The sequence below is a fragment of the Carassius auratus genome, unplaced genomic scaffold (genome assembly GCF_003368295.1).
Source record: "Carassius auratus strain Wakin unplaced genomic scaffold, ASM336829v1 scaf_tig00214790, whole genome shotgun sequence".
Classification (NCBI taxonomy): Eukaryota; Metazoa; Chordata; class Actinopteri; order Cypriniformes; family Cyprinidae; genus Carassius; species Carassius auratus.
In genome coordinates this window covers 92,941-120,435 of record NW_020527805.1, presented here as the reverse complement: position 1 = coordinate 120,435, position 27,495 = coordinate 92,941, and the positions used below count along the sequence as shown (strand labels likewise).

Sequence of the window (27,495 nt, the reverse complement as noted above, 5' to 3'; positions counted from 1 at the left end):
ATTTCCTCCAATTTTTAAACTTTGAATGCAATGAGCTTGTAATCATGATTTAACTAGCCTACGCCAAGACTAAAACATCAAACGCAGCGTGCATTAACACCATTGAGAACGAACCAATCAGACTGGAGGTCCCACCCAGTTTGGAGCTGGCTCCGACGTCCGTTTAAACCCATCGGGGGTGCAATGATACGATACTAGCTACTTGTGGCATCACAATTAAACCAGAGTGGGTTTAACTTCCACAAAGTGTAGAATCCTCATCTGAAAGTATGCTGTGTCGTTTTCTTCTGTTCTGGATCTTACTGCGTTGTGCAGGTCGGTACAAAGATTTGACTGGCGTTTTGTAACTTAGTATTTCTGTGTGCAACACTAAACTTGATCACTTAATGCTATGATTTGATTATTTGGAAATAGTCTTTGCTTTGCCATGAGGGTTTTTAAACTTAGACTCGTTCTAGGTTATGCAACTATTTCCTTCGTAGAAAATGCGTTTCGCATCGCTTTCTCGAAGTGAACATTTGTGCATATGTCTAATCAAGCAACCTGTGTGAGTTAAAGAACAGTTTTGTCAGGGAACTCGAGTATGGCACGCAATTTCTCTCGTTTTGCTCCTGAACCACGCAGGATGGATCGAAACGGTCAGAGAACTGTGAGCTCGCAACAGGTGGAATCTGTCTGATTCGCTTGACTACAGTGTTTTCATTAATATCTGCTGGCAAAACTAAACCAGACAACTTTTACAACTTAGAAAAGAGCTGCATTTTTGGAATTCCATTATTTATGTTTATGGTAGTAGCTAATAGTTGTAATGTGTATATTTTAATAATACATTTATACATATTCCAGGTTATATATATGATTCTGTTTGAAGTGTTTCGTTTTGAATAGCTGGATTTGTAGACCATCTGAGATTTCAAAATAATTTTTTGGAACGTTGCTATTTTTGATAAAGATGTGAAACATTTAATCTTATCTCTTAACTGGGAGAAACAATCTTGGCTATGCAGCCATTTAATGAAACCCATATTGTTTGATAAATTCTTAATTATTCAGAAGACTCTATCTTAACCACAATGTCGCACACGTTTTTCTGTGTTGTGGGCTGCACAGACCCTGCTTTGTGTTTAGATGCGACAGAAGGTCACTGTTTTCGCATATACACAAAATGATAAAATGGAAAACTATTTCTGTTGTCATTTTCACATTTAGTTGAGTGAGTACAAAACTATAACCTTTGGCTTCTAAACAAACTCTTTCATAATCCGTCTGGGAAGTGGAATTGATAGTGGAAGTATTATTTCAGAGGACAAGAACCCCCTACACTTCTATCCATAAATCATGGTTTGAAATTTGAGGGGGAAAAAAGTTGGACGAGCAGACATACAGTTTCAGTACTGATTGAGCACTGACCTTTTTTCTATTCAAGGACAAGTTTTTTTTTTTTTTTTTTGCAGTAGCCTGTTAACATTCTTTGTGAAGAGGGAGCTGCTAGAAAAATGTTTTCATCGTCTCCTTGCCTCCCTGCCCTACACTTCACACCAGGCTAAACTTTAGGCAGTCATTCATGTTGCAATTTAAAGTAATGATCTCATTCCATTCTAAAAACATTGCATGGATGTGCAACTTTTTAAATGTTGAATTTGAGTCAAGAGTTCAGATGCATAGCATGTTTTTCTCCATTCATCTTTGAATAAATGTCTGGTAACAAAAGAAGGTCAAGTGAGTGAGTATGAGTCCATACTGCTTTCTAATGTTGTTCTAATAACTTGCACTTGGTTTGATAAACTTTTTGATTATGTATCTATATCCAGTAGTCACAGGCAGATGGGAAAATGTCTACTGAGGGAACGGCATTTCACATATGCCAGTCCAGTTAAGATAAGGAAAGGAAATCTCTTTTATAAATGCTGTTTTTGTCTAGTTTTTAATATAGTCATGATAAATATATGTAATTATCTGCTTAAAATATGCATTTCACTTTCAAAAATACCAGTATATGTAAATATAAATATATGTTTGACTTCGCTATAACTTTTTTTTTTAGTTCTGCAAAAGAAAAAAAGTCATAGAACAACATGAGTGTCTGTAAATGATGGCATAGTTTTTATTTTTGATAAATTATCCCTTTAAAACATATCACAGAAGCATTATGAAAGGACCAAGGATTTTCCAGAGAGCCTTTATTCAAAACCTTAAATTAAATTAATGCCAAAGCCAGTTGGTCCTAGGAGTAATAATTAGATCTCTGGTTATAGGGCTTATGATGAAGTAGGTCTGCTGTGCAGGTGTGGCAACCGTACATAAAGGAAGCCTTGAAGATGCAGACAGGTAAACAAGGATTCTCCGTAATTATAGTTTTCCTTGAATTACAGTTTGACGTTGTGTTTATGGGAAAGCAACTAAATCAGTAGTTATAGCAGGGCGAGTGTGTGTGTGTGTGTGTGTGTGTGTAAGCAAGTTTTTCAGAAAGAGTAAATGTTCAGAAATGGAATAAATTTCAGTCACAACTTCTTTAAAATGCTTATTCCATTGAATCATTTATCATATATGTATATACACATGCACATATAAATTTATTAAGTTCTCTAGAATGTGTATTGAACTGAACATTCTCCTTTAGTGTATCCCTGTTAGATTTTCTTTGCCATTTTGTTGTTCGTCAAACATCAAGTTGGTAGAGTAGAAAAGGTAGATAGGTTTGTCAATAGATAGGAATTTAAAGCTGCAGTAGGTAACTTTTGACGCTCTAGCAGTTAATAAACAGAACTGCTTGCGTCTTGCGGAAGAACAATGTAGCCGGAACTACTTCTCTCTGTTTATGTCTATGAAGAATCACAATGGTACTGGGTTACTCCGCCGCAGTATCCCCGAAGCAATCTAAAATAGTCAGAATATAAACACTTATTATAGGTACACCCTAGTGATCCAGGACAAGCTAAAAACATGGTTTGGAAAATGGATTCATGGTGTACTCGCTTATTATATACATTTTTCTACATTTTGAACACAAACAAAGTTACGGACCGCAGCTCTGATTGGTTGTTTCTTACCAGGAGCGGTGCATTTCTGCAAATGGCAATAGGACACTGGGAGGAGCCAGAGGTGCTTGATTTTTTCACAGATTATCTGTCTCATATTCTACTGTCAGGACATAATGACAGGTTTAACAAATATGTAAAAAATATATTTTTACAAAAGTTACCTACTGCAGCTTTAAAGAGTGTTTGCATGTGTTTAACTCTGGCCGCCGGACATTTGATAACTGTGATTTCATACTTTCCATGTCAGGTTTGAGTATCGGTGCAGGCGTTGTCTATTGTATTGGAGGGGATTTCTAAAGTACAGTATCAATCTTTGGAAAATACTAATACAACATAGATTGGATCAAGGCCATTTCTAAAGAGTGATACACCAGAATGCCCTACAGACAGGAAATATAACACCAGTCTAGTGGCTTATTGAAGGTAATATTCTTAAAAAAACTCCCATACACTTTGTTGGAGGGGCTTCGGGCAACATTTTGTTGTTGTTTGTATTCCCTTATGAAGAATATTGCAGTATATTGGAAAATATCATGTAATATATTAGGCATATATTCTTATATATATTTATTTTTTCCAATATATTGCAATATATTGAAAGTGGCAATCATTTGTATATTTTTCAATATATAATATATGTATCGTCAATATATTATTAAATGTATTCAAATATATAAGATATTAGAAAATAAAAAGGGAAAATAATATATTACAATATATCACAATATATTTTAAGAAATATATTGGTAAATATATTTTCCTTTCGTAAGGGTTGATGGTTCCACGAAGAACCTTTACCATCCAAGGAACCTTCTTAATTGCACAAAAGGTTCTTTATAGTGGAAAAAGGTTCCTTCGATTCTTAAAATCGTATTTATTTTTTTGTAAGAATTTTTTTCCATACTAAAAAAAAATAGTTATTTTGAGAATGGATCTTTGGAGAACTAAAATGGTCCTTCTATGGAATCCCTGGAAAACACCTCTAGAGTGTAAAAATAGAACGTCTTGGTGATTTCAGGTTAGGTTTTTGAAGTACAGTCAGAAATCCCTCAACTAACTGCCTAGCAACTAATAAAAAACATGTACATGGGATTTTTGTGATTTGATCTGGTGCACTTACTGGAGGAGATAACATCCATCCCAGGAGAGCCTATTATTGTAGCTGGTGAGGAATACAAATGTAAATGTGTCCTGATGTGCCCTGGACAAAAGCAAAATCTTTGTCTTTTTTATCATTTATTTATTAATTATCTATTATTTTATTTTATTTTCAAAATTTTCTCTTTTTTTGGACAAACACCTGGACTGGTAACAATTGTGCATTTCTGGGACAGACTTGGATGACGTCATGCCGCTACTTACTCAAAACCTTTGATTGCCGCGTTTCTTTTTCCTGTGAAAAGGGCATCATTGGCAATGCGCCAGTTAATTAGGCGCTCCGTATCTTCATCGGACCCTACAAGATAAACACGGTACTTTTTTAGCACAGCATAAACCCAATAATATTATGAGACAATAAAATATAACTTTAATTAGGGTTAAACATTTGAATTCTTACACTTAAAAGCTGAGGGCGCATCTCCGCTGCTGCATGCGGCTGCCATGTTTACATCACCGCAAAGCCATCGCAAAGCTCCTCCCTCCCGCACGCAATGGGTTGTGGGCAATATTAGCACTTCGAGTGTGCATTGATCTGCACTTCGAATTCTAACCGGAAATAGTAGACCATCCGGGTATCTTTCGAATACTCTTTTCAACATACTACGATTTGGGACGTACTAATTCTAGTTTCGCATACTATTTAGGACGGATAGTATGCGAATTGGGACTCAGCAATAGTCTGTACCGTTTTTTCCCGGAAAAACACGAGCGCCTGGAGGCGTGGGCGGAGCTAAAGAATCACGAGCGCGAGTAAGCTTTTGCATTGAGAGCGTTTGGAAGTTGTGACATTTAACGTGAGGAAAAAAACATCATCCAAAAACAAACCATGGCTAACAGTTAGATTCAGCCGCAAATTTATGATCCAGAATCAGATCCAGAGGCTGAAATCTAACAAGAGCAGCAGCAGCAACGACGTCTCTATGTGGTATGTATTAAAACTGTATATATTTGCTTAGCGGTTTTGGAAAATTACTAAGTTCCACTTTGTCGTCTTTTTTTTTATTTATTTATTTTTTTTAAGGTGTGCATGTGGAAAGTGCAGTTTGATGAAAACATTGCATGTTGTTTACTTGATGTGCTTACGCGCCGATAGCTAAGTTAACAACACAGAGATATTTGAAGCAGTTTTACTCACCGCCTACGGTTCCAACACACGATCGTGACCCTTTTTCGTTGGGACTGCATTATCCTTAAGAAATAAACGATATGCAAATCCGGCGTCAAACTGGGCCTTGTTTGTAAAACAAGCATCTTCGAAATGCAGGGAACAAACAAAAACACTTGCACAACTCCGTTGATGCTCTGTAAAAATAAACTCCATCCACTGGTCCCTTAAGGCTGTTTTTTTTTTTTGGCAATCTGTGCAGGGTTGTCTTGCCCTGGCAACCAAAAACACACTTCTTTTGTGACATTTCGCTCTCTCGCTCTGATCAGTGAATGCCTCTGCTCTCAGTGCTGTGCTATACGGGAGCGCGCGCTCTTCCGGCAGAAGTGTCCTCAGGACCCATATAAGGAAATTCCGCTCCATCTAACGTCACACAGAGCCATACTCGAAAAAAACTTTCCGAAACTTTTTGGAACAAAAATACTCATTCAAACGTACAACTTAATTTTTGAAACTTTGTCCATGTTTAGCATGGGAATCCAACTCTTTAACAGTGTAAAAAACTCAGTATGCATGAAATAGCATTTCACCCCCCCCTTTAAACCATAGACTGTATAAAAACATGGATATAGTGTCTGTGATGTCACTTTAAGGTTTCTGAAGAGAGTTTTTGAAGCTCAAAGTGGACGGAGTCATCCGTCACCATCCTGGCAGTGTATCACCACGATAATTGAAAATGAGCAAAGAGGCGGGAGCTGGTTGCTGAAACCACGCCCACCTAGCTCGACGGTGGTGACAGAAGTGCAATCCACCTGTCACTCAAGTGGCCATGCTCTTAATTATGCAGAAATGTATGGCTTAATATAATTTTAAATGGATGAGTTATACAAAAATTCACCCCCCTTACATTTGTCATGAAGGGCAAAATTAGTTATATAGATCAAAACCACTTTTTGTAGGAGGCTGTAAACAACTGGGGCATTTTAACATTGGGTGTCTATGGGACCGACTTCCTTTTTGGAGTCAGCTGACCGGAAGTTTGTTGCATGATAAAAACTGGATTGTTAATGGTTAAATACCACAGACAGGCCCACTCCCACTGGCCAGAGCCCCCGAGTCATGATCAAAACACTGTTGGTTACATAAGAGGATAAATTCCAGATGATATTAATCTTTTAAAATATGCTGTTTCTAAGCTTTGAAAGCTTAAGTTTTATTCTGTCACAAAAAAAATCTTTATAACAGACAGATATAGACAAAGGTCTGATTGAGAGATCCTCCAGAATAGGTACAATTACAGTTCTGGCTGCTAAGTTATGTAGGAGATTAAGTATATCCAGCTAGTTGTTATCACAGAATAAACCTCAACAGGGTGGTTTAGTCTCATTTTGCAATAACAACCGGCTAGATGTACATCTCATTTATTACATGGCCATAGTTTAATATGCCAAATATGCGTTCTGTGTGAACAGCTTGGTTTCAGTTTGATGTAAACAAGATCTTCTCCACTTTGATGTTCTCTTTTTCCGCAATATTTTTGAAGAACATTGCAGCAGCTCTGCATCTGGATTGGCTAACAAGAAAATTATAATGCAATGAAACTTACATTGTCATCACATCTTAGACAGTAATTTTGGACCGATAGATTTTTTGACCCTCACCAGGCATTTACTTCTGAATTTCACCTTGTGGAATAGTTTGTTAAACATAATCTTCCTGAAAGCATTTTTTTTTTAGATCTCAACATCAAATTTAGAACAAAACTTGTTTATATTTATTGCTTTGATTTTACCACAGTTTTAAGAGTAAAATATGTTTGAAATATATTGAAAATTTAAAGTATTTTTTTTTTCATAAAAGTTTTTCACTTAAACAAAAATGTAACAAGTGTCTTCAATTAAAAGAGACCAAATGTATGCCTGTGCTCTAACAGGGCAAAAATGGATTATAATTAATGCATAAATGTAATTTAGTACACTAAAATCTCAAAATATAGCAAGTGGCTTTTAGTCAAGGCGACTGATCAAGTTCAAACTATAGAGTCTTTGTGACTAAAACAATGGCGTCGCAGTAGTTCTATTTGGCTGCATCCTTCATGCTGTTCAAAGTGCCAGGATTTCCATGGTAATGAAAAAGATTTTAATTTCTAATGGGTGAAAAATATTTGATACTGTATTAAATATTTTTGCCTATTCTAAAAAAAAAAGAAACCCTATGCAATATGCATTCAACAACCAATACAAAAGTCATTCAAAATTTCAGAGAGCCTTATGGGCTGCATGATGTCCTTGAAGCTGTCAATATTTTAATGATTATTGTAACTGCATGTGTGTTGCCTTTGTGGAAGGTTTTGATGAACAGAAATGGAATAATGATTCCCTAAACAAAGAGGGGGTCAATATCAAAAGAAAATTTCACAATTATAGTGAACACAATGATCATGTATATCAAAATGATGTTAAAATGTGCTGGAAATGTCCAAAAAGTAATCGTATTCGAACAACAATTAAAATTAGCAGACCTGTGCACTTGTTTGCATATGAAATAATAACATTTAAAAATGGTCAAATTTAAAAAAAAAACAAAAAAACTATTGGTTAAGTGACTTCTAACATGTTATCTACTAATGCGTTCAAATAAAGTTTTGACAAAAGAGAAGTTTTAAAATGATAAACCTCACAATTCAGTCTTTAAATCTTTTTTTTTTTTTTTTTTTTTTTGAAAAGGATGAGCCAAACTGTTAACTTTAAAGGCATTTCATCTGCTTCATAAACCGTTCTACATAGGCTACCTTATTATTCAAAGTGTTGAGATTTATTTTTTTAGAAAGCGCATTAGCTTTGTTTTCCATTTACCGATTAAGATTTACAACAAACATTTCGTCCAGTTTTCACATTGGTTTAAACACATGGCAGACAGGCCAAAATGTGAATCCTCTGTCTGACAGCAGGAAAGAAGTTTATTTATTCATACATTCTTTCATGCAATTTCTCACTGCATTCTACCTTCTTTCATGCAGAAACCCGTGAGACTGTTACTAACTTTGCTTGACTCTGAGCAGTATTTACCACAAGTGTTTGAAATCTAAATAGTCAAATATTGATAATTTTATTATAGTTTTATTGATAATTCAAATATGAAATGTTAACACTAACTGTCGTACATTTTTAATCAAGGTTTATCATCAACCTGGTGATCATTTCATCCCTACAGCAGTGCATTTCATCTTAATGGACTGAGAAAGATTATGCATGTCTTGCTGTGAGATGTCTGTCTGAAAATCTGTTTATGTCACTTACATTTCACATTTGCGGTCCACATGCAGCAGGACTTGTTCACACAGATCAGGAATGCTATTAATCTTTCTTCTGGTGTTTTTCAGAGTCTGTAGAAAGCTCTATTTAATGTCCTAAATTATTGGAACTGTGATGTTCATTTTTTCTCAATTGTAAACTGTACGTTTCCTATAGACTGTTCCACAGTTGCATGTGCTTTTATTGTTTATAGTTCATCGAAAAAGCACGAAAAACACTTCAAGATCTGTAAAACTTATTTAGAATTTGCGAAATTATTTCAAAATGAGTATAGTGTCCTGAAAAAGGGATTCTGTACCTGTTGTTGAATATGCAAATTTGTGCTTCCTCAAAACAGCCTCTCAGTTGATCTTGCTTTCTGCAGATTGCTTTAGCGTCACGGTCCCCTCCAGTCCTGTTCTCGGGGTGCGTGGAGCCACAGCACATCTTCCCTGTGCATATGAACCAGTCTCTGGCCTCTCTGATTTGGTGATCACATGGCAACGGGAGGAAAACGCACAGGTGGTGCACAGCTTCTACTACGGGAGAGACCAGCTCGGTAGACAAAACCTTGATTATCAAAACCGGACAAAGTTAAATCACCAGGACATTCCTCAAGGAAACGCATCCCTGAGTATAGCCAGGTTTGGACTGAAGGATGCAGGGAAGTATGTGTGCGTAGTGAGCAACTCCAAGGGAACTGACAGAGGAGTGGTGCATTTGGTCTACGCAGGTACGCCAGTGTTATTTTAGTACAGTATCACTGAGATACCATTGTAGCTTTTATTAATAGCTTTTATTTTTAAATATTTTTTCTTTCTTATATTTTAGATTTATATTTTATATTCTTGTATATTTGTTTCATTTTAATTGTAGTTTGTGTTTTCATTTTATGTTTATAGGTCTGTATTTTTATCATTTTTATGTCAGTTTTAGTTATTCTAGTACTAAATGAAATAAGGTTGCTTTTTAAATTCAATTAAATGAGTTTCTTGTACTCTGTACAAATGCATATACCAAGTCGTATTAATTCATATTCTGTCATTATAATTTTGACTTCTACTTAGTTTGATGTGAGAGAGGATCTGGTAAATCATTGTGTGTGTTTTGGGTCTTCAGCTTTCTATTCCGAGCCGAAGTTAAGCATCCTTCTCAATTCCACCGATGTGACTGTCCAGTATGAGATGGAGGCTTACCCGAGGCCAGAGGTCATGTGGCAGGGGTCAGGAGGTCAGAACCTCACTGGCGATGTGGAGGTTACATCTGAACCTGACGGAGGAGTGTTCTACTTAAAAAGCAGCTACAAAACCCAGAGTCCAGTGTTAAATGTCACATTTACTCTTGAAAACCCTGCTGTGCATCAGAAGCTACAGAGGCATGTTAACATCAGCAATGGTAAGCATTTCTTTCTGGGATAAGAATGTATTTGATTGTATTTCATCAATGATTTAATTTGATTTGATTGTGTTCAGTAGTTTTGTATAGCTAAATGATTAGTTGTGAAACATTATTATAATTTAAATGAATGGTTTTCTATTTGAAAATATTGTAAAAAGTAAAAATAGATAGTTTGCTCCTCAAGAAACATTTCTAATTATCCTCAATGTTGAAAACATTTCAGATGCTTCATATTTTTGTATAAGCCAATTAAATTCGTTTTTCAGGGTTCTTTGATGAATTGATAGTTCAAAAGAATCACATTTAAGGGCTGTAATGATTCACTCGTTTTCTCAATGCATCGATTACTAACCCTGGCGATGCATAAGCCTATGCATCGATCTTGGATTTTTGAATTATGCATCATCAATTTCGGACAGTAATCGATTAAAAAAGCCGAGAATAAAAAATTGTGATCTCTATAGTGATTCAATGCTTTCAAAATATATACACATTAAATTACTACAAGCACAAATTAATGGAGACCTTGAACAGTGTTCAAGCTAAATGAATACATGAGATCTCTCTTTAGTGGCCAGTAATTCTTAAATTAAGTAGTTTTGCTTTTCTGTCGTTTTTTAATGGCTCTCATACCGACGATGTTAACTGAGCAGTCAAGGGTGCTAATTTATTGCATTGACGGAGCAAAAATGTGAGTGTCTAAAGCATATGCATAGTTCCATTGAATGATAAATGTGTTTTAACAATTTCGTTCAACCGAATGTACGAAAGAAACTGTTAAAATAACCACATCATTAACAATGACCTTGAACTAAGAGTGCCAGGTGTATCTGATAATCAGATGCATGTAAGTAGCGTTCTTTGCTATAGCAAACTGACATCATGCACATTTTCTTTCAGGATCATCATTCGCCAATGGATAGCAAAAGTTAAATTCTATAGCGTTTTATTTTATGAAAATGAGATGAAGAAATTTTATCACTAAAAGAGAAGTGATCTCACGCTCCAAGAACTTGCCAGGAAATGGCTAATATGGACAAAGCCATCTATCGCTGCAGCTAAGATGAAAAAAGCAGAATGAACCGATGAAACGTAATGACAATAAACGCAATAAATATATACAATTTATGAATGATTAAGTGCTAATTGACATCATTTATTACAGTACAAAAATTATAAAGCATATTTTCTGCCTAATTCTCAGCTTACAATTGAAATAATTGTTTGTAGTATATAAAACAATCCTAAAATTGGCAATTGGAAAAAAAACAGCTAGATTACAAATGTTTGATTATTGTCCAGGAGTGTATTTGATTTCTTATATCAAATTCATAGTGTAAGAGATAAAAATACATGCATGAATAAAATTATTGTATTTGACATTTCTGTCACTTCTAAATGATAGCTACAGCTCTGGTGTGACAAAATAGGGGTGGGCAATATAGCCTCAAAATTATATCACGATATTTCAAGAATATTTGCGATAACGGTATTTATGACAATATAGACAATGTACTGTTCCCCTTTCTGTTAAACATATTTTATTGGACTGTCTAGTTTTTCATGTACAGAGAAAACTCTTATGAAGTGAACTCGCTTAAAGAGTTTAGTAAAAGTTTTAGATTTTCTATCGCATAGATGTGATATAATATAAATATGTGACATAACTTGTGTTTGTTTGATTGCTGGTTTTTAATATTTCTGTTATACTTGTATTTTTTATTATTGTTTTTGCATTGAAAATAGCCTTTGATGCTGACATGCCATTAAATTAATATATACTATACTATGACTATATAGAAAAAAACTAAGTTTTATTGGTGATTGCAGCTGGCGGACAGCAGAAATTATTAGAGCTACTGTCATCGATGACAGACTACCTAATTCGAAATGTAAATCTATCTGGCTTTCGGCTTCGCTAACATTCAGATGTTTTTGCTTACTGCTCTGTGCTTTGCTTCTTATTAATATTTTTACTTTAGCAGATTTAGCACAGTGCTCAAACAACAGATTTTTTTGGCACAAACACTAAAACTAAAAACTCTATGGGACTGAAATAATACTACAGACAGAAGACTTTGCCTCCCGCTGCCAGCAACTTACATTCCTGAGATTGGAAAACAGCTGCCTACATTCAAACAGAAGAGAGAGAAAATATCTCCTGTTTATATACTTTTTGCATGAACTGCTGCAAACTTCTACAAAGAATTGTGGTTCTTGAAACAAAGTTACATGCTGGACTTCCAAAACAGGTGGAACACTCAGCAGCCCAACGTCATGAACCCTCTCAGCATACAGCCGGTGAGTTTCATCTGTCTACTGAACAGTTTATACCAAGTGTAGAGGAAGAATCTGAAACTGATCGCCATACTTATCAATGGCACAAACAGGGATTGAGACCCAAAGGAACACGAAAAATCAGATTCGACTATTATCAGAAACATTAGTAGCAGGTCTACAACAACATGCTGCCTTCCTCAAGCAACGGTCTCTGATGTGAACAAACAACTTCGGAACATTCTGATGAAGCACAAGACTGCAAATCAAATCCTCATCCATGTGGGAAAGAATGATATTCTAAAAGAGCAGTCAGAGCTTCAGTGACCTCTTTGAAACACTTCGAAGACTCAAAGTTCAGTCATTCATCAGTGGACCACTCCCAGCAAGGGGAACAAATATGTTTTACAGATGCTTGGGCTGAACACTTGGCTACAAAGAACTTGCAGTATAAAAGAAGTGAATTTCATCAATAACTTTAATCTTTTCTGGGGCCATAGGCAACTGTTTAAACCAGATAGGGTTTAAACAAATTGGTGAATGAGTGCTTAAGGAAAATATTTACTTTTCCCTCTGTCATCTTTCAGCAGAGTGTCAATTCATTCAGGACACACACACCTGGTCCGAGGCATCATGTGGTTGACATATCCCACAAGGACACTGAAAACACCACGCCCTTATGAAACAAAAATATATTGCAGTATATTGGAAAATATCATGTAATATATTAGCATATATTCTTATATTTATTTATTTCTTTCCAATATATTGCAATATTTTGAAAGCGGCAATCATTTGTATATTTTGCAATATATTATATAATATATGTATCATCAATATATTATTAAATGTATTCAAAAATATAAAATATTAGAATATAAAAAGGGTAAATAATATATTACAATATATCACAATATATTTTAAGAAATATATTGGTAAATATATTTTCCTTTCGTAAGGGCGCAGCCACAACAAGCACTGCTCATGGTCACTATCCTGAGTCCTGCCAACAGAGCTCCTCACAGACCGATTGTGATTGTGTATCAAAACCATTCCAAGACTCAGCACCCAAGGACGACTTTCTGGAAAACAACCAGGGAAGCCAGGACAACATATCACAGTCATCGGAAACACCAGAGCCACAGCCCTGCTCACTAGACACATTATCCCTCTCTCCAGCATCTCCACTTCTGTGCTTCTCACAGAAAATGGAGGAACTGGTGTATGCTGGGACCAAACTCTCCCACTAATTCACTGGAAGCCCCCAGATATTAACTAAAAAATGCTGGGCCCCTCATCCACCGAAGTCTTTGGGCCCTGCTCCTGTGAGAGCTCTCCGAATGCTGCCACAAATACACAAAGCACTGCCATCAAGTATTTTTAGCATTTTTAAACATTCATTCACTAAAAAATAAATAATTTCTAATCAATGACTTAACCACAATCAATCTGGATTTTGTTTCTAAACGAAACAAGGCTAGAAGACCGTTGCAGTGCAACAATCCTCAATGAAGCAGCCCCTCCTAACTTTACTTACATGAGTGTTTGCAGGACTGTTAGGAGAGGTGCAGCTGCTCTATTTAAAGATGTTTATCAATGCAAGCATGTGGTCGGTACTTGTCTTTTGAATATCTAGGGATGGTGCTGAAAGGTGCTCCATGCATTCTGTTTATTATAATCTACAGGCCTCCAAAAACCTCTCCAGCCTTTGTTGAAGAGGTCAACTTGTATTAACCAGAACACTAGTGTGCCGTTTATGGAGGCTATATCTTTAACACCAGTCTTTAATGCAGACTCTGTTGATATTCTCCTTGATTCTTTTAACTCAAAAGTTAAGAATGTTATTGATTTATGTTGCTCCTGTAATAGTCTATAAGAAAATTAGCAGACAGAAATCAGTTTGGAGAAGACAATGCAGAAAAGCAGAATGGATGTGGTGTAAGACGAAACTTGAAATTCACTAAATTCACTATTCACTGTTCGACTTTAAGCAGCCTGATCTCTGTATGATGTCAAAATACTGCGAAAATGACTTACCCTTTATTTACCCCTAATTTAAATCTTGGGTTGCATAAATTTCTACATATGCCATGTCATGCCATATCATCTAACCTATGGTTCTCAAAGACTTCTGTCAAATTTGCCCTTTGACTAAACATTTAAAGTGGCCCTATTATGCCATTTTTACAGTTCCTAATATTGTTTTGGAAGTCTCTTACAGTAGGATTACATGCAAGCAAGGTCAAAAAATGCTTTCGTTTTCTCAAAATATGCATTTAATCTCAAATCATTTTCCAGTGATTCTCAAACGATTTGTTTGAAGCATTTCAAGATTCAGTCTCTCTAAACCCCTCCTTTCCGTGAGCCTGCTCTGGTCTGATTGGTCAGATGCCTAGTCTGTTGTGATTGATCTACGGCATACAGCAGTGTCGGAAACTATTATATTCAGTTTAGTTCAGGTTTATTTGTATAGCGCTTTTTATGATCCAAATCTTTGCAAAGCCTCTTTACAGAAAATTACGGTACTACAATATATTTAGTAGTAGTTTATCAGTGGTGACTGTCAGTAAATGTATATATGGCAGAAATGTACCGAAAAATAAATTAAAGACATAGTCAAACAGATGATGAACACAATTCACAATTATTATATGATGCAATGAAACGTATAGCAAAATTTGGTCGTTCAGTATGTTGTTTCAGGGCATCATCTGAGGTCCTCTGAAGGGGTTTGTATCATCTCTTCTCAGGTGTTCTGGATCCAGACTGAAGCTTGTGTAAATCCTAGTTACCACGGGATGTAAATCCCATGTCAAAACAGAGAAACAAATAGAGACATTATAGTCATTCCTAACATATAAGCAAGCAATAAAGAAAACAATAACTCTTATATTTGATTATATGTACAAATCTTAGTGTGATATTCAAACCGAAGAAACTTTCTTAACTTTCCTTCCGGTTGCATCATCTCATAAAACAGACAATGACCTGCTTTAGACCCTATTTATTCTACAGCATTTGATGCTTACTACTCTTCTTCTGTAGAGCGGCTGCAGGTGTCAGATTTTAGCATCTCATTGTCATCTTCATTTTCATCAGAAGCACTCACATTATTCTTACTTTCACACAAGACATTGTACATTATCATCTGATGAACTACTGAAGATTTAATGTTTGAATTTACAGCTCTTCTAATCATTCCCACTACACAAGGCCACATACACAGCAAAAATTAAATCATGGCAAGGCTTAAAATCGCAATTAACTCAATGTATTCTGCTTTCTGCAAAAAACCCTTAAGCCAATTCCATCCCCAGTCATCATCGGCATTTACCTCTCTAGCTGTCTGCCTGTTAATTGCATTAGTCATGTTCTTAATACCCACATCTATCACGTGGGCATCAGCATCATTATCAGGAATATACATGCAAATGCAGTTCCAACAAGTATACCCGAACCAGGAGATGCAATGAGCTGGTCCAGGACAAGTCTTTTTTGCAGTCCAGTGAGCCTCAGCACTCGTGTTTCCTTCTTGACGCCCTCCCTCACCTTAGTAGTGTTCAGTTCATAACTCGTGATTTGGACTTCAATTTGAAGAAGGCTAACCCCCTGCGCCAGAATTTTCTTGCCCAACTTGATTTGTCTGCTCGATCTTTGAGTGAGGACACTTTCTTTTCGATCTCTCTCTTGGCTCTTTTCAGAGGATTTTTGGTTTTGTTATAAAAGTGGTCAGGTGTCCACACAGCCAATACCAGTCTTCCAGCACACTGGTACCATCGTAGTCAGGCACATTGGCAGCTATTGTGTTAGACCTCTGTGTGTGAAAGTGATGTTAAGCAGACAGCTCATGCACATGTTTCACACAGCTCCCATAAAACACTGTGTGTTTATTCACCTAAGTCAGCCAGACATTCCCCTTGGCACGGAGCAGCTGATCTATCACTATACTGGTATGTAGTCCTCTGGTGACGCTGGAACCTTCCTGCAGTGACTTGCGTGCACCCATGTAGCTCTCTCTGCCGCTTTCACCACAATGTGTTATCAGCAAGACCTGATATCATGCAAGACTCCTTCTGCTGGCTTGGGCATAGGATCCTTGAACTGCTGAGATATCTGAGAGGGAACAAGAGACTACTATTGATAGTAGTTTAGCATGTCATCTTCACACAAGGCTGTAGGGGGCAGTGGTTGCGGTTCTGGTCCTACTCCACTGGAAGTTGTCCTTTCAAACCTAATTTCAAATGGACTCAAGTTAGACTTTATTCTTTTTCTCATTCTCATATACATTAGCACAATGCCGAGTGCTTTTACCAAACTTCAGTAATTTGTTCTTTAATGTCACACCTGACTGATGGCTTCATTTGCAAAGGTGTTTCTTGAGGCATCATTTGCCCTCTGTCCACTTTGCTTGAGGCACAGATCATACATGATTGACAATGCCTATCCCCAAAGGAAATGAATCCCATTGTGAAATATTGATTTAGCGAATCGAACATTCCCCAGTGATCTAATCCATGTACAAGTTTTGCTTTGTGTGGGAAAAAGTGTTTTGGCAGACATGGTTTGTCTCCAGTGTACTCTGCCAATGATTGTTCTCGGCCTTCGTCCATTGTTTATTCTCCTCTGCTATGGCAAAAGCATGCATGAGTGTTCAGAGATTCAGAAGGGAGTATGAATGAGTTATTGTTAAATGTTACACAGGTAAAAGAAGGTTCTGTTGTCATAGCTGCATCGTTCGCAGTGGTATCAGCTTGTTACCTAAAACACAAAATCATCACTTTGTAATTTGTGACACATTTGTAGATAGCAACTGACTTTTGGGAGGAAACTTGCTTCTAACAATGCTGCTATTTTATCATGGTTTAGCTCAGGGTTACTATCAGACTTTAGCAATTTCCTGTGTTTACACAGTGCCCCAAAATCATGACAAGCCCCAAAAGATCAAAGAGAATTTGAGTAAATAGTAACTGTCCTTCAGCAATTTTGCAAGCTTCCGTCAATGCTAGTCATGCAGGCGCTTGTGATGGGGAGCCGCAAGTATGGGGAGTGCTCCAGTTGTTATTGTTGCATATGCAGTGGTTGCAGCTAAATTTGCTCTGTTTTGCCAGTTGTTTGGGTCTCTAGATGCTGAACCATCAATGAATAAAATTAAGTCAGCACAAATATGGTCTTGGTGCACTGACCTGTTCAAATGAGGCATAACAATCATGTTCTTCCCCATCCTGCTTTGTAGGGAGCAGTGTAGCAGGATTTCACACTGTGCATCTTTTAATTGAGATGTTTGGCATTTCAAACAGAATTGCATTGTACCTGAGCCATCTGTCGGCTGACAAATGGGATGTTTTATTTTCTAACAGGATCACAGAGACCATGCGTGGCATGAGCAAAGTCACATCAGAGTACCCCACAATTTCCCTTTAGAAGATCTAAAATAGCTTTTTCTGCAGATGCAACAGCTCTCTAACATTTTGGCATGCCTGCTGCTACCAGATGGAGCTTACTTGAAAAATAGGCCACAGGTCTCCCCCATGATCCTGTAACGGAACAGAAGTCATGAAACTATTCTCTCAACAGTTTGTAAAAAAATGATCTCTGGGTTTGGGAGTCCCAGCGTTGGTGATGTTTGTAGCAGTAATACATTCTTAAATGCTTTCTCTGCTTCAACAATCACACAGACTGTGCGTACAGTTTAACAGCAGGCCCATGCAAACACGTTCGGTATGCAGACAGTGATGTATTGTATTCAGCATTTTCTTCTGCTGTCTCCACCCAATTCAAATGAATTCAATGAAACATGTAAGAGAATCAAATCAGAGAGTGGCATAATTTCTTTTTGCAGCATTTCACATAATTCATCTTTCAGTTTACACTGGTAAATATGTAACTGTGATTGTTGGATTGTGGCTAAAGTGTGAATTTGGCACTGGACCACTTCCCAGTTTGCACATTAAATCTCTTTCTAACAAATTTTGAAGGCAGTTTTCTGATAGTAGAAAACAATGTTTAAAGTTCATGCCATTCTCACTCGAGATGTAATCAGGCCTTAAAAGTTAGGCCCGACAGGACCCGAGCCCGACAGATTCCGGCCCAAGCCTGACAAGTACATTTTACAGCTTTTTAAAAGCCCAAACCCGTTTACGTTCGCACGCACGCACACAGCTCTTTTGCCTTTTGTCAAGAATGAGTCATTTATACGTTTTAACAATTTAATCATGACTAATGTAGGCTATAGGCCACTTGGAAGTTGGAATAAAGAAATAAAATAAGTCCTCTGTAACATCTCATATAGCCAACACATCAATAAAAAATAGGTGTTTCTTAAATTAAATCAAGATAAATTCTAAATTAAGATGGTTATTTTTTCAAAACAAAATTAAGATAAAGGCTCCGCTGGATTTACTTTGCCACTAGCAGCTGAAATTTAATAAAAGAATAATGCCAATAAGCCTATATACTCCGTCTGCATTTTGCATTTAAGAAGACTCAATTAATATATAGTTATCATTTGAAAACCATTACTCCCCAAGATTAGGCTGGGCCTACATGTTTTTGTGGAGGAAAATGATTGAATCCACTGTAGATGGTGAACGCGTTCCTGTGCTCACTGATGGTGCATCCAGCAATATAACACACTGGCTCGTTATTCTCATTATAAACATCGTCAAAACTTTCCAACACCTCAGACTCCGCTTTAGTTGCTGGTGCAACCAAAACGTAATTGCCAGAGGCAAGCCTTCAGTTCACCGTCAGGTTAGGGCAAAGATCTTCAGCTCTAATTCTTACGTCTCAAGCAGCTATGTAGCTGTGGCCTTCACGGTTCATGGGTCTGTGCGTTCATCTTGCATCTCTGTCTGATTGTGTGCGTCTGTTAACTAGCACTGCAGTTGCAGTCTAGGAGCGCCAGCTGCAGCTCATTTGCGCTGCCTTTAAGTTTGGCTGGCAATCCTGTTCGTTAATTCCTCGCCCACCTGGGATTCCTGCGCTGGGTTAGAGTTACTGCACTTGAGCGGTCTGGACCCTATGGGCTAGTTGCATATCTCCGCCATCTTGGATTTCCGGTCTTGCGAGTGTGTGCGTAGGTATTTCCGGTTGTGCTTAAAGTCAGTGCAGAGAACTGGAGAAGTCCAAAAATTACCTTCTATATGTTTACAGGATTTATAATATCACTTCAAATAAGATATACACTGCTATTATCACTATACTACAAATGTTAACTGAGCCAGTGGATTTGAAACCTGTGTATGTTTGGGTCCGGTGAATGAATTAAATACACTAATGTTCACGAGATGAAAGTTTAACTCATGGTGTGTATACACAGCTATATAATTAATATTACTTTATATTAAATATTTACCTCATGAGTGGGCTGCGATTTATCTTCAGAAGTATCCATTTCTCAATTGTACACATACATCAGTCTGTTTCATCGTTATTTTCACAACATATTTTATTATTTTACACAGTAAAAAATACGTGACTAATTTTAATATCTGTTTAATCTGATAATTAATGCAAAACAATAACAACATGGCTACTCGTAGACAGATAATGATTTATACTGCAGATCTTTCACAAAACAAATAAACAGATAAAAACACACATGAATGCAAACAGCGATCTTTTATTTAAGGCAAACCTACCATAATTATATTACGTTTAATTGTACAGTTAGTTATAAATTATGTTATCAAATAAAGTTAATAAAACGCTTTATCAGAAATATCTGTGTGTCTTGTTTGACAGTCAGAAACATGTATCTTACATAACAGAACAAAACCAGCTCTTCGAAAATGAAAAGTATTGCATATTTGAGAGGTTTGTGTTTGAAAGGAGAAATCCCTGTGGACCTGACCTGACGCTGAGCCGCATAATCAACAGAAGAATAAAGCAATCTCCGCGTTGTATCTTGATGAATTTCCACACAGAGGTACGCAAAATATAGGGAGGATGCTTCCCCATGTTTTTATATACCACAATCGGCTGTTAAATTTGAAAATCTTTAATTATATAAATCTAGCCAAGTTTCATATGTAAGTTTCCCTTACAGTCACTATCGAGCTAGGACCGGGCGTGCTAGTGCGTGCCAGGGCCAGTCGCGTTTCCACAGTCACTTCCGGGGCTTGATCGTGCCTCGCCGGGGCTTCCTCGGGGCCAACGGCCAAGTTTTTTGGCCCGACGAAAACCTTGGGCCAAAGCGGGCCAGCTGGGGCTAGAGGAGGGGTTATGAACAAAGGCGGAGTTTCTCAGCGTCTGGAGAGCGTCAGCGCGGATCATTTCAGAAAGATAACAGCTTTAACAGCAGCATAAAAGACTTTTGAAATAAGTTAAGCTCAAAACTCACTCTTAGTTAGCAGCAAGTGTTTGAAATAACTTGATCCGATGTGGATTATAATCACTAAACAAGGCAGAAATATTTATAAGCGATGTAAAAGACTATGCACGCTAAACATTAACGTTACACAGTAAAGATGTTAAATATGACTGCTTGGAGAAATCAGACGTCAGCTTCTTATTCTCTATCACAGTCGTGTATTTATTAAGTAACTTATATTATCTGTCACAAGCCTCGTCTCGAGAGTTTTTCTCACGTTGCCTATCATAAAAGAATATAGCCTAATAATGTTTTTTGTTCGGGAGTTTTTATAAAAATAGAGATATTATCATTAATTCTAAATGTGACGGCTACTGTGGCTAATAAACAGAAACAGACTCGACTGAATAAGCAGGCTATTTTCATAAGCGTTAAAAATAAATAAATAAATAAAATAGTAATAAGTGTATTTATGTGTGATTAATTTTGAGTTCTGATAAAATAAATCAATTCTATAGTTAAAACATCGATGCTTTTGAATTTGAATATATAACAAAGCATGCAAACAAACTGCCGCTTTTATCATCGTTTTGTGATCGCGCATGTTCCAGTGGCTTATTTCTTAGTTTTCTGATAACTTCTCTTTGTTGGTGAAATAATGAGGTTGCATGACGTTGTTCTGAGAGGCGTGTAAAGGGCGTGTTTTAGTGACGTGCAGCAGTGCTTCAAGCTCCACTGTGGAAACCCTGCGCTATTCTGGCCTCGTGCTACTGGCCCGGGGCTATGAGCCCCGCCCGGCCCGCTTTAAGCCCTGGCTCGCACTGGCCCGACAGTGGAAATGCGGCTAATGCGAGCGTCGCAAGACCGGAAATAAGTACGCACACACTCGCGTCAGCTTGAGCGGCCTGGAAGGTATTCATCTGGAGTTATGTCATCGTCTTCCTACGTTTTTCATTGCCTGCTATACTGAGATATGCAAAATAAAAAATGTTTGCCCTCGCACTTGGATCTCGAGACTCGATCATTGGGACAGGCCTAATGGTTGGAGAGCCGGACAAGTTACCAGAAGGTCGCTGGTTTGAGTCTCAGTGCTGGCAGGATTTGTAGGTGGGAGGGAGTTAATGACCAGCGCTCTCTTCCATCCTCAATACCCATGGCTGAAGAGCTGTTGAGCAAGGCACTGAACCCTCAGTTGCTCCCCGGGCGCTGGATCTATAGCTGCCCACTGCTCCGGGTGTTCACTTCCCACTGCTGTGTGTGTGTGCGCACTTGACTGGGTTAAATGCAGAACAACAATTCTGAGTATGGGTCACCATACTTGGCAAATGTCATGACTTGTCATGACATGAAATGTCACTTTTTTCACTTTCAATGGTACAGTGAAATATTCTCTGACAGTATAACCAGATGCAGAAGTAGACAAAAAATGTCACTTAATTTTGGAATTGGATCTATTTAATCAATTCTAATAACTGAGTTTCAGCCCTTTCAACTCCTTTAACACACAATCTTATATGTGGCTTTTGTTAGTTATTTAATATAAAGAGGAAAAAGGAAAAAAAAAAGAAGGGGCAAGAATGAGGCTGGGGCAAAATTCAGATGTGTGACCAATCTCTGGGTGGATGTTAGCTGACACACACACACACACACACACATCCTTGCATTTGGGTTAGGACTGCCTCCCATGGTATTTCGCATCATGTAGGGAAAGTTGATTGGTGTTACGACCGATAAACCAAAACAAAACCCCTGGATGGCTGTAGGAGCGATATATTTTTGGTTTGTTTATCATAGGTAGCTCGTGTCGTAACACTTTCTTTATAAGATAAATCATTCAGATGACTAAATGAGTATGTTCTTGTAGAGAGAAGATTTGTCTTTTTCTAATCTTTCAATGTGATCATGTATTAAATCAAGCATTTTTCTTCGTTGCAGTGAGCAGAAACACGAGCAAGCATACTTTCTTCATTGCAGTGAGCTTTAGAGGAAATGTGCGAGTGTGTTTCAGACTTGTGTGTTTGTGCTGTGTGGCCTTTGTGGATTTTGCTCCCGACTCCCCCCTCCTTCCCCAGCTTCTGCTGTGAAAGGCTCCGTTGTCAGTCTGCCTCAGCTTTCTCTGGTCCAGCCACCGTTTGGTTAATCAAATGTGGACAGTGACATTTTCCTATGTCCCCTCTCCCTTCAGTAAAAGCAAACATGTGGATCATTCTGAGACCGTCTTTATACTCTCCCTCTTCCGTGTGTTTTTGGTCGTGTTCACTCTGACTGGAAACTCTTGATCTGTTGACACAGTGTTTTCACTGCCGGACGATATGCCTCATTGTCAGCGTGATTACAGTTTGCATTCTTCTTTTGAGGATTGCCTTAATGGGAAATGTGGTCTTATCTTCTGCCAGTCTATTGCCCCCAATTTGAGCATAACCAAACGTTTAAGTCTTTGCATGTTGGGGCTGAAATCTTGACAAAACGCGTCCAAATCTTTTGAAAACCTTACTCCAGAGACTTTGAATGGCATTTAAATGTTTTTTTTTTCCAGCTTTCTGCTGATTCACACCTGTGGTTTTAAAGTAAATTAGAAAAATTCCTATGTTTTTGTTTTCTCCTCTTTAATTATTTATTCTCTTAATTTTTTCACACATTTTCCCAAGCTCTCTTTTACATGGTTCAGGACTGTTAAGTTAAAAGGTACCTTTTCATTTTCGATTCTAAATCCAGGTTATGACTTTCATATTTTCCCATATTTCTTTTTCATGTCATTGTAAATTGGACTGTCCAAATCATCAAGATCTTAGATTTGACATTCCAACACCCCTTGCGTCCTCTTTACCTCACACGTTGTCGTCACTCTTTAACTCACTTACTCGCACGAAGTCTTGCCTTATCAGCCCTCATCTTGCATCCTTGCAAGACGGTCCTGCTTACTCGCAGACCTATTTTCACTTACCTGCTAAACATAGAATAATTTACTCCACAAGCCCTCAGACCTCAGTCCCCCCTTCCCTGAATCCTTTTGGGGTTTAGGGCTTAACCGTTTGTGGGTTTACGGTGATCAGCCAACTAACGCCCTCAGGTCCTGGACGATCAATGGTATCCCGTCACTCGTCGCAAAGTTTGTTGCAGAAAATCTAACTTAATAAAGTAATAACAACATAACTGTGAAGACTGAGAATGAAAAACCAAACAGAGTTTTGTCTTTGTATTGCTTTAATTCTCTGCAGAGAATGATTTGGTTTACACACGAAAAGATAACACACAGACTCACACCCCACTATTTATAGAATGTAAAAAGATACATTGAAGGACAGATTAGGACCTTTGAGCCAATGATGTTGCTCAGTGCACATCACCCCATAACACATGCATATCACCCCATAACACATGCATATCTCATACACATTACATGGAAGATGTCTAGTTACTCTCAAAACTGCGCATCTCTGGTACACAGTTTGCCCTTAAATGATTTTTTCAACCTAAAGCAGTTGCGTGCACAAGTTACATAAAAGAACTCAATGTGCCTATTGACTTTAAAAATGTCCATAGGCATCACACAAAAAAAATGTAAGATATTATCAATCTTAGTGAGAATACGCAATAAAGGGAAGATCTTATCAAGCAGTAAACAAAAAATGTAAAGATCTCATCGAGCTTATCAAACAATGTCAATAAAACTCAAAGCTCTGTTCAAACTTATAAGGCACTACAGAGAAAAACATAAAGATCTTATTCTTATCCAGAAAAAAAAAACGTAAATATCTTATCAATCTTGCAAGCAGAAACATTTTTTATTAATCTCATGAAGCAGTTCGATGGGTCGACCAGTGGTAAACATGTCATTTATTTGAGTGAATTAAGATGTCAGCTCATGATATGGGGTTGTACTGTAGAAGAAAGCATTTTAACACCTAAATCTCAATTTCATTACAGATAATAATATAAATAAAAAATGAAATTCATGTTTTCTAATTTGAAGATGACTCAAATTCAAAAGTACTTTGAACTGAAGTGCTTTGTTTGTCCCATTGTGCTTTAAAGGGTGCATAACACCGTTTCTACCAATCTAATGTTAACCGTGAGTACCTAGAGGGATACTGCATCATTCATATCACCTAAAAGTCTTTAGTTTTTAACCCTTGATGGTTTTTTTACAGCTTTATGCTTCTCTAGGGAAACAGCCGAGCTCCTGGATGTGTGCCGTGGTGTGACATCGACAGGAATAAAACCGAAAAAAAAAAAAAAACTGAGACTTAAATTTTAATTAGTTTATAAAACATTTGTTGCCCCGGAAGAAACAATGTATCCATTGTATCCATTGTTCCCTTATAATGCTGGCTTCATCTTTCAGCCGAAACCACACTCCCTTGGTGACTGTTGATTTTGTGGTCTAAAAACAAAATGATGAATCCTTCACAATTGCATCTTTGACCCGAAGGGAGCATGCCGAGGGGCTGCTCTATCTCTCGCTCTGATGTGCATGAACTCCTCTGGGACATGTGCCTACATAAGGAATTCCACTCTTTAAAATATCATACAGGGTCAAAACTTTTCCATAACGTTACGATCCCTGGGGGTTCTTATTGTAGGGTCCCTGTTTTGAAACTCTGGCCATGTTTTGCAAACTCTTTAAAAGTTTCAGTCAATCAGAATAGCATTAGACCTCCGTAACACTAACGTCTGGATTGTAATGATTCTTAGCAAACATTGACTCTGGCTGGAGATCCCATTATCCTTCAGTGCTCTGTCGGCATCAGTCCCACAGATGGGAGTCTTGTTGGCCTGAGTTGTGTTGTTATGGTGATGGTGTACAAAGTTTAGTGATTTGGGCCAAGGCTTGATGAAACTGGGGGATTTTGCTGGTGTCCTGCGGCACTTCAACAGTGCTGATTTATTTGCTGCTTGTTTTTCTACTCTGTTCTTGCACTATGCCGTCTTCCCTTTTCTATTTCAGAACATTTTTTGGTTTTTAGTTTGTTTTCTTTTTACTGCAACAAAAAGTGAGGTGAAAAGTTACCAGGAGTCTCAAAATATCTCCGTTAGAGAGAAGGACTTGAGCTGAGATCAACCAGCCCTGATGCTTCCTGTAATTTTTCTGCCACGTTCTGAGATGCTCCTTGAAATAAGAATGTCATATTGTCATTTGAACAATGTCTGTAATTTACTTGTTGTGTATTTGATTTGTAACTTCAAACGACCAGTGCATTGAATCTCTGTGTTTGTTGTGTTAGTTCTTGAGCGCAGGGTCAGTCCTTCATTGTCTGAAAGCTACCAGATTCGTAGATATTTGACAGTACATTCTTTTCCTCTGAGAGTTTTGAATAAGCATCATCCTACCGTGTGTTTCCAAACTGGAATTCATTTAAAGAATAAAAGCCAAACATTTTTGGAAGGTGACACTGCAAGACTACAACACAAAAGCCTGTTTTTCTGTCTTGAACAAAGGAGGATCAGGAGTTTGAGCATTGCAGTGGATTCACTGTTGTACAGACTCTTTGACAATGTCAGCTTTAATTATTTCTCTTTCCTGATGTTTTGCAAGAATTCTAAATTGCATAAAGTTTGAGGAATCTGTCAGCAAAAATTTTTTTGACAAGATTTTAGATCATTTCCTTCCTTCAGTTCTTCCATTGAAAGTGTTTTATGATGCAAAACTTTCTGAACGGTATTTTTTTTTAGACGCATAATCTGTGGTCATAATAGAAATCAAGCTGGGATATGATGTATATATTTGTTCAGCAATGATGCATAACATTTTTATCAAAAGTGACGGTAAAAACATTTTGTAAAAAGGTTTGTTAAAAACTTTGTTCTTTTGAACGTATTATTCATCAAAGAATCCTGGAAAAATAGATTCCACTAAAATATTAAGCAGCTGTTTTCAACACTGATAATCAGAAATGTTTCTTAAGCCAACAAATCAGCATATCAGAATGATTTATGAAGAATCAAGTGACACTGAAGACTGGAGTAATGATGCTGAAAATTCAGCTTTGCATCACAGGAATAAATTCGATTTTAAAATATATTCAAATATAAAACTTATTTCGAGTTGTAATGATATTTCACAATATTACTGTTTTGTTATACATTTGAACAGTGGTGTATGAAAGGATACAATTAGACATAAAATGCTATTCAAAGTCAACATATGAAAATGAAAAGAAATGTAAATCTGAACACAATTGAATATCCTGTTTAAAATGTTCTTACAGAAGACATATGGAGTCACCTGTCATTAACATGTTCCTCTTGTCTGTCTTTATTTTAGATGGGAACTGGAGCTCCAGAACCCCAGTTGTGGTTCTGTCTACATTGTGTTTTTTCCTCCTGTGCACGACAGGTCTGCTCTTATGGTTATACTGTCATAACGTGCACAGATGACCTCATATCCATACAGGAAGGATTGTTGAAAAGTAACTACTACTGCTCTTCCTATAGTGCCTCCAACATAAGTTTTTATCCTTGTATTTAAATGAATACTGCTGCTCTACTAGACTTTATGCAATACAGATTTGGGATGGAAACACAAGAAAAAATGTTGAAGTGATTTTTTTTTTTTGTAGCCATTACGTTGTTTGTTTCACTTTGCTGTCCTAAATTCCTCAAATTCACTATAGTGACTGTATCTTGAGTTGTTTAGTGAACCCCCCCCCCCCACACACACACAAAAAGGTCAATTTCAGGCCATTTAGAGCATTCCTAAAAATAAGAGGGAGGATGCTATACTATAATGAAATTAGAATGATTTACATAAATCATATTTTCATGGCTTCTTTTGAAAGTCAGTTTATGGAAAACAATGTTATTCTAAACCTAAAGTGACAACATCAAACAATAGTGTGACCCCGCTAATCACCCCTAGCTTGAATTTAAGAAAAGACTCGATCTTTCTTACTCAAGAAATTATACACT

General features: G+C 37.3%; 1 protein-coding gene across 1 annotated transcript; it reads left to right on the top strand.

The window, feature by feature from the left end:
- The first annotated feature begins 159 nt into the window (after positions 1-159).
- On the top strand, positions 160-27,354 carry LOC113092947 (CD276 antigen homolog). Its single transcript, XM_026258745.1, has 4 exons — positions 160-315; positions 8,986-9,333; positions 9,720-9,995; positions 26,852-27,354. The coding sequence occupies exons 1-4, from the start codon at positions 270-272 to the stop codon at positions 26,962-26,964; spliced, it is 783 nt and encodes a 260-aa protein (XP_026114530.1). The 5' UTR covers positions 160-269; the 3' UTR covers positions 26,965-27,354.
- The last annotated feature ends 141 nt before the right edge of the window (positions 27,355-27,495 follow it).

Excerpts from the sequence above, each read along its gene's own strand:
- LOC113092947 (XM_026258745.1), top strand. The coding sequence starts at position 270 with ATGCTGTGTCGTTTTCTTCTGTTCTGGATCTTACTGCGTTGTGCAG. Across the intron at positions 9,334-9,719 it reads GGTGCATTTGGTCTACGCAG|CTTTCTATTCCGAGCCGAAG; the intron begins GTACGCCAGTGT and ends TTGGGTCTTCAG. Across the intron at positions 9,996-26,851 it reads GCATGTTAACATCAGCAATG|ATGGGAACTGGAGCTCCAGA; the intron begins GTAAGCATTTCT and ends TCTTTATTTTAG.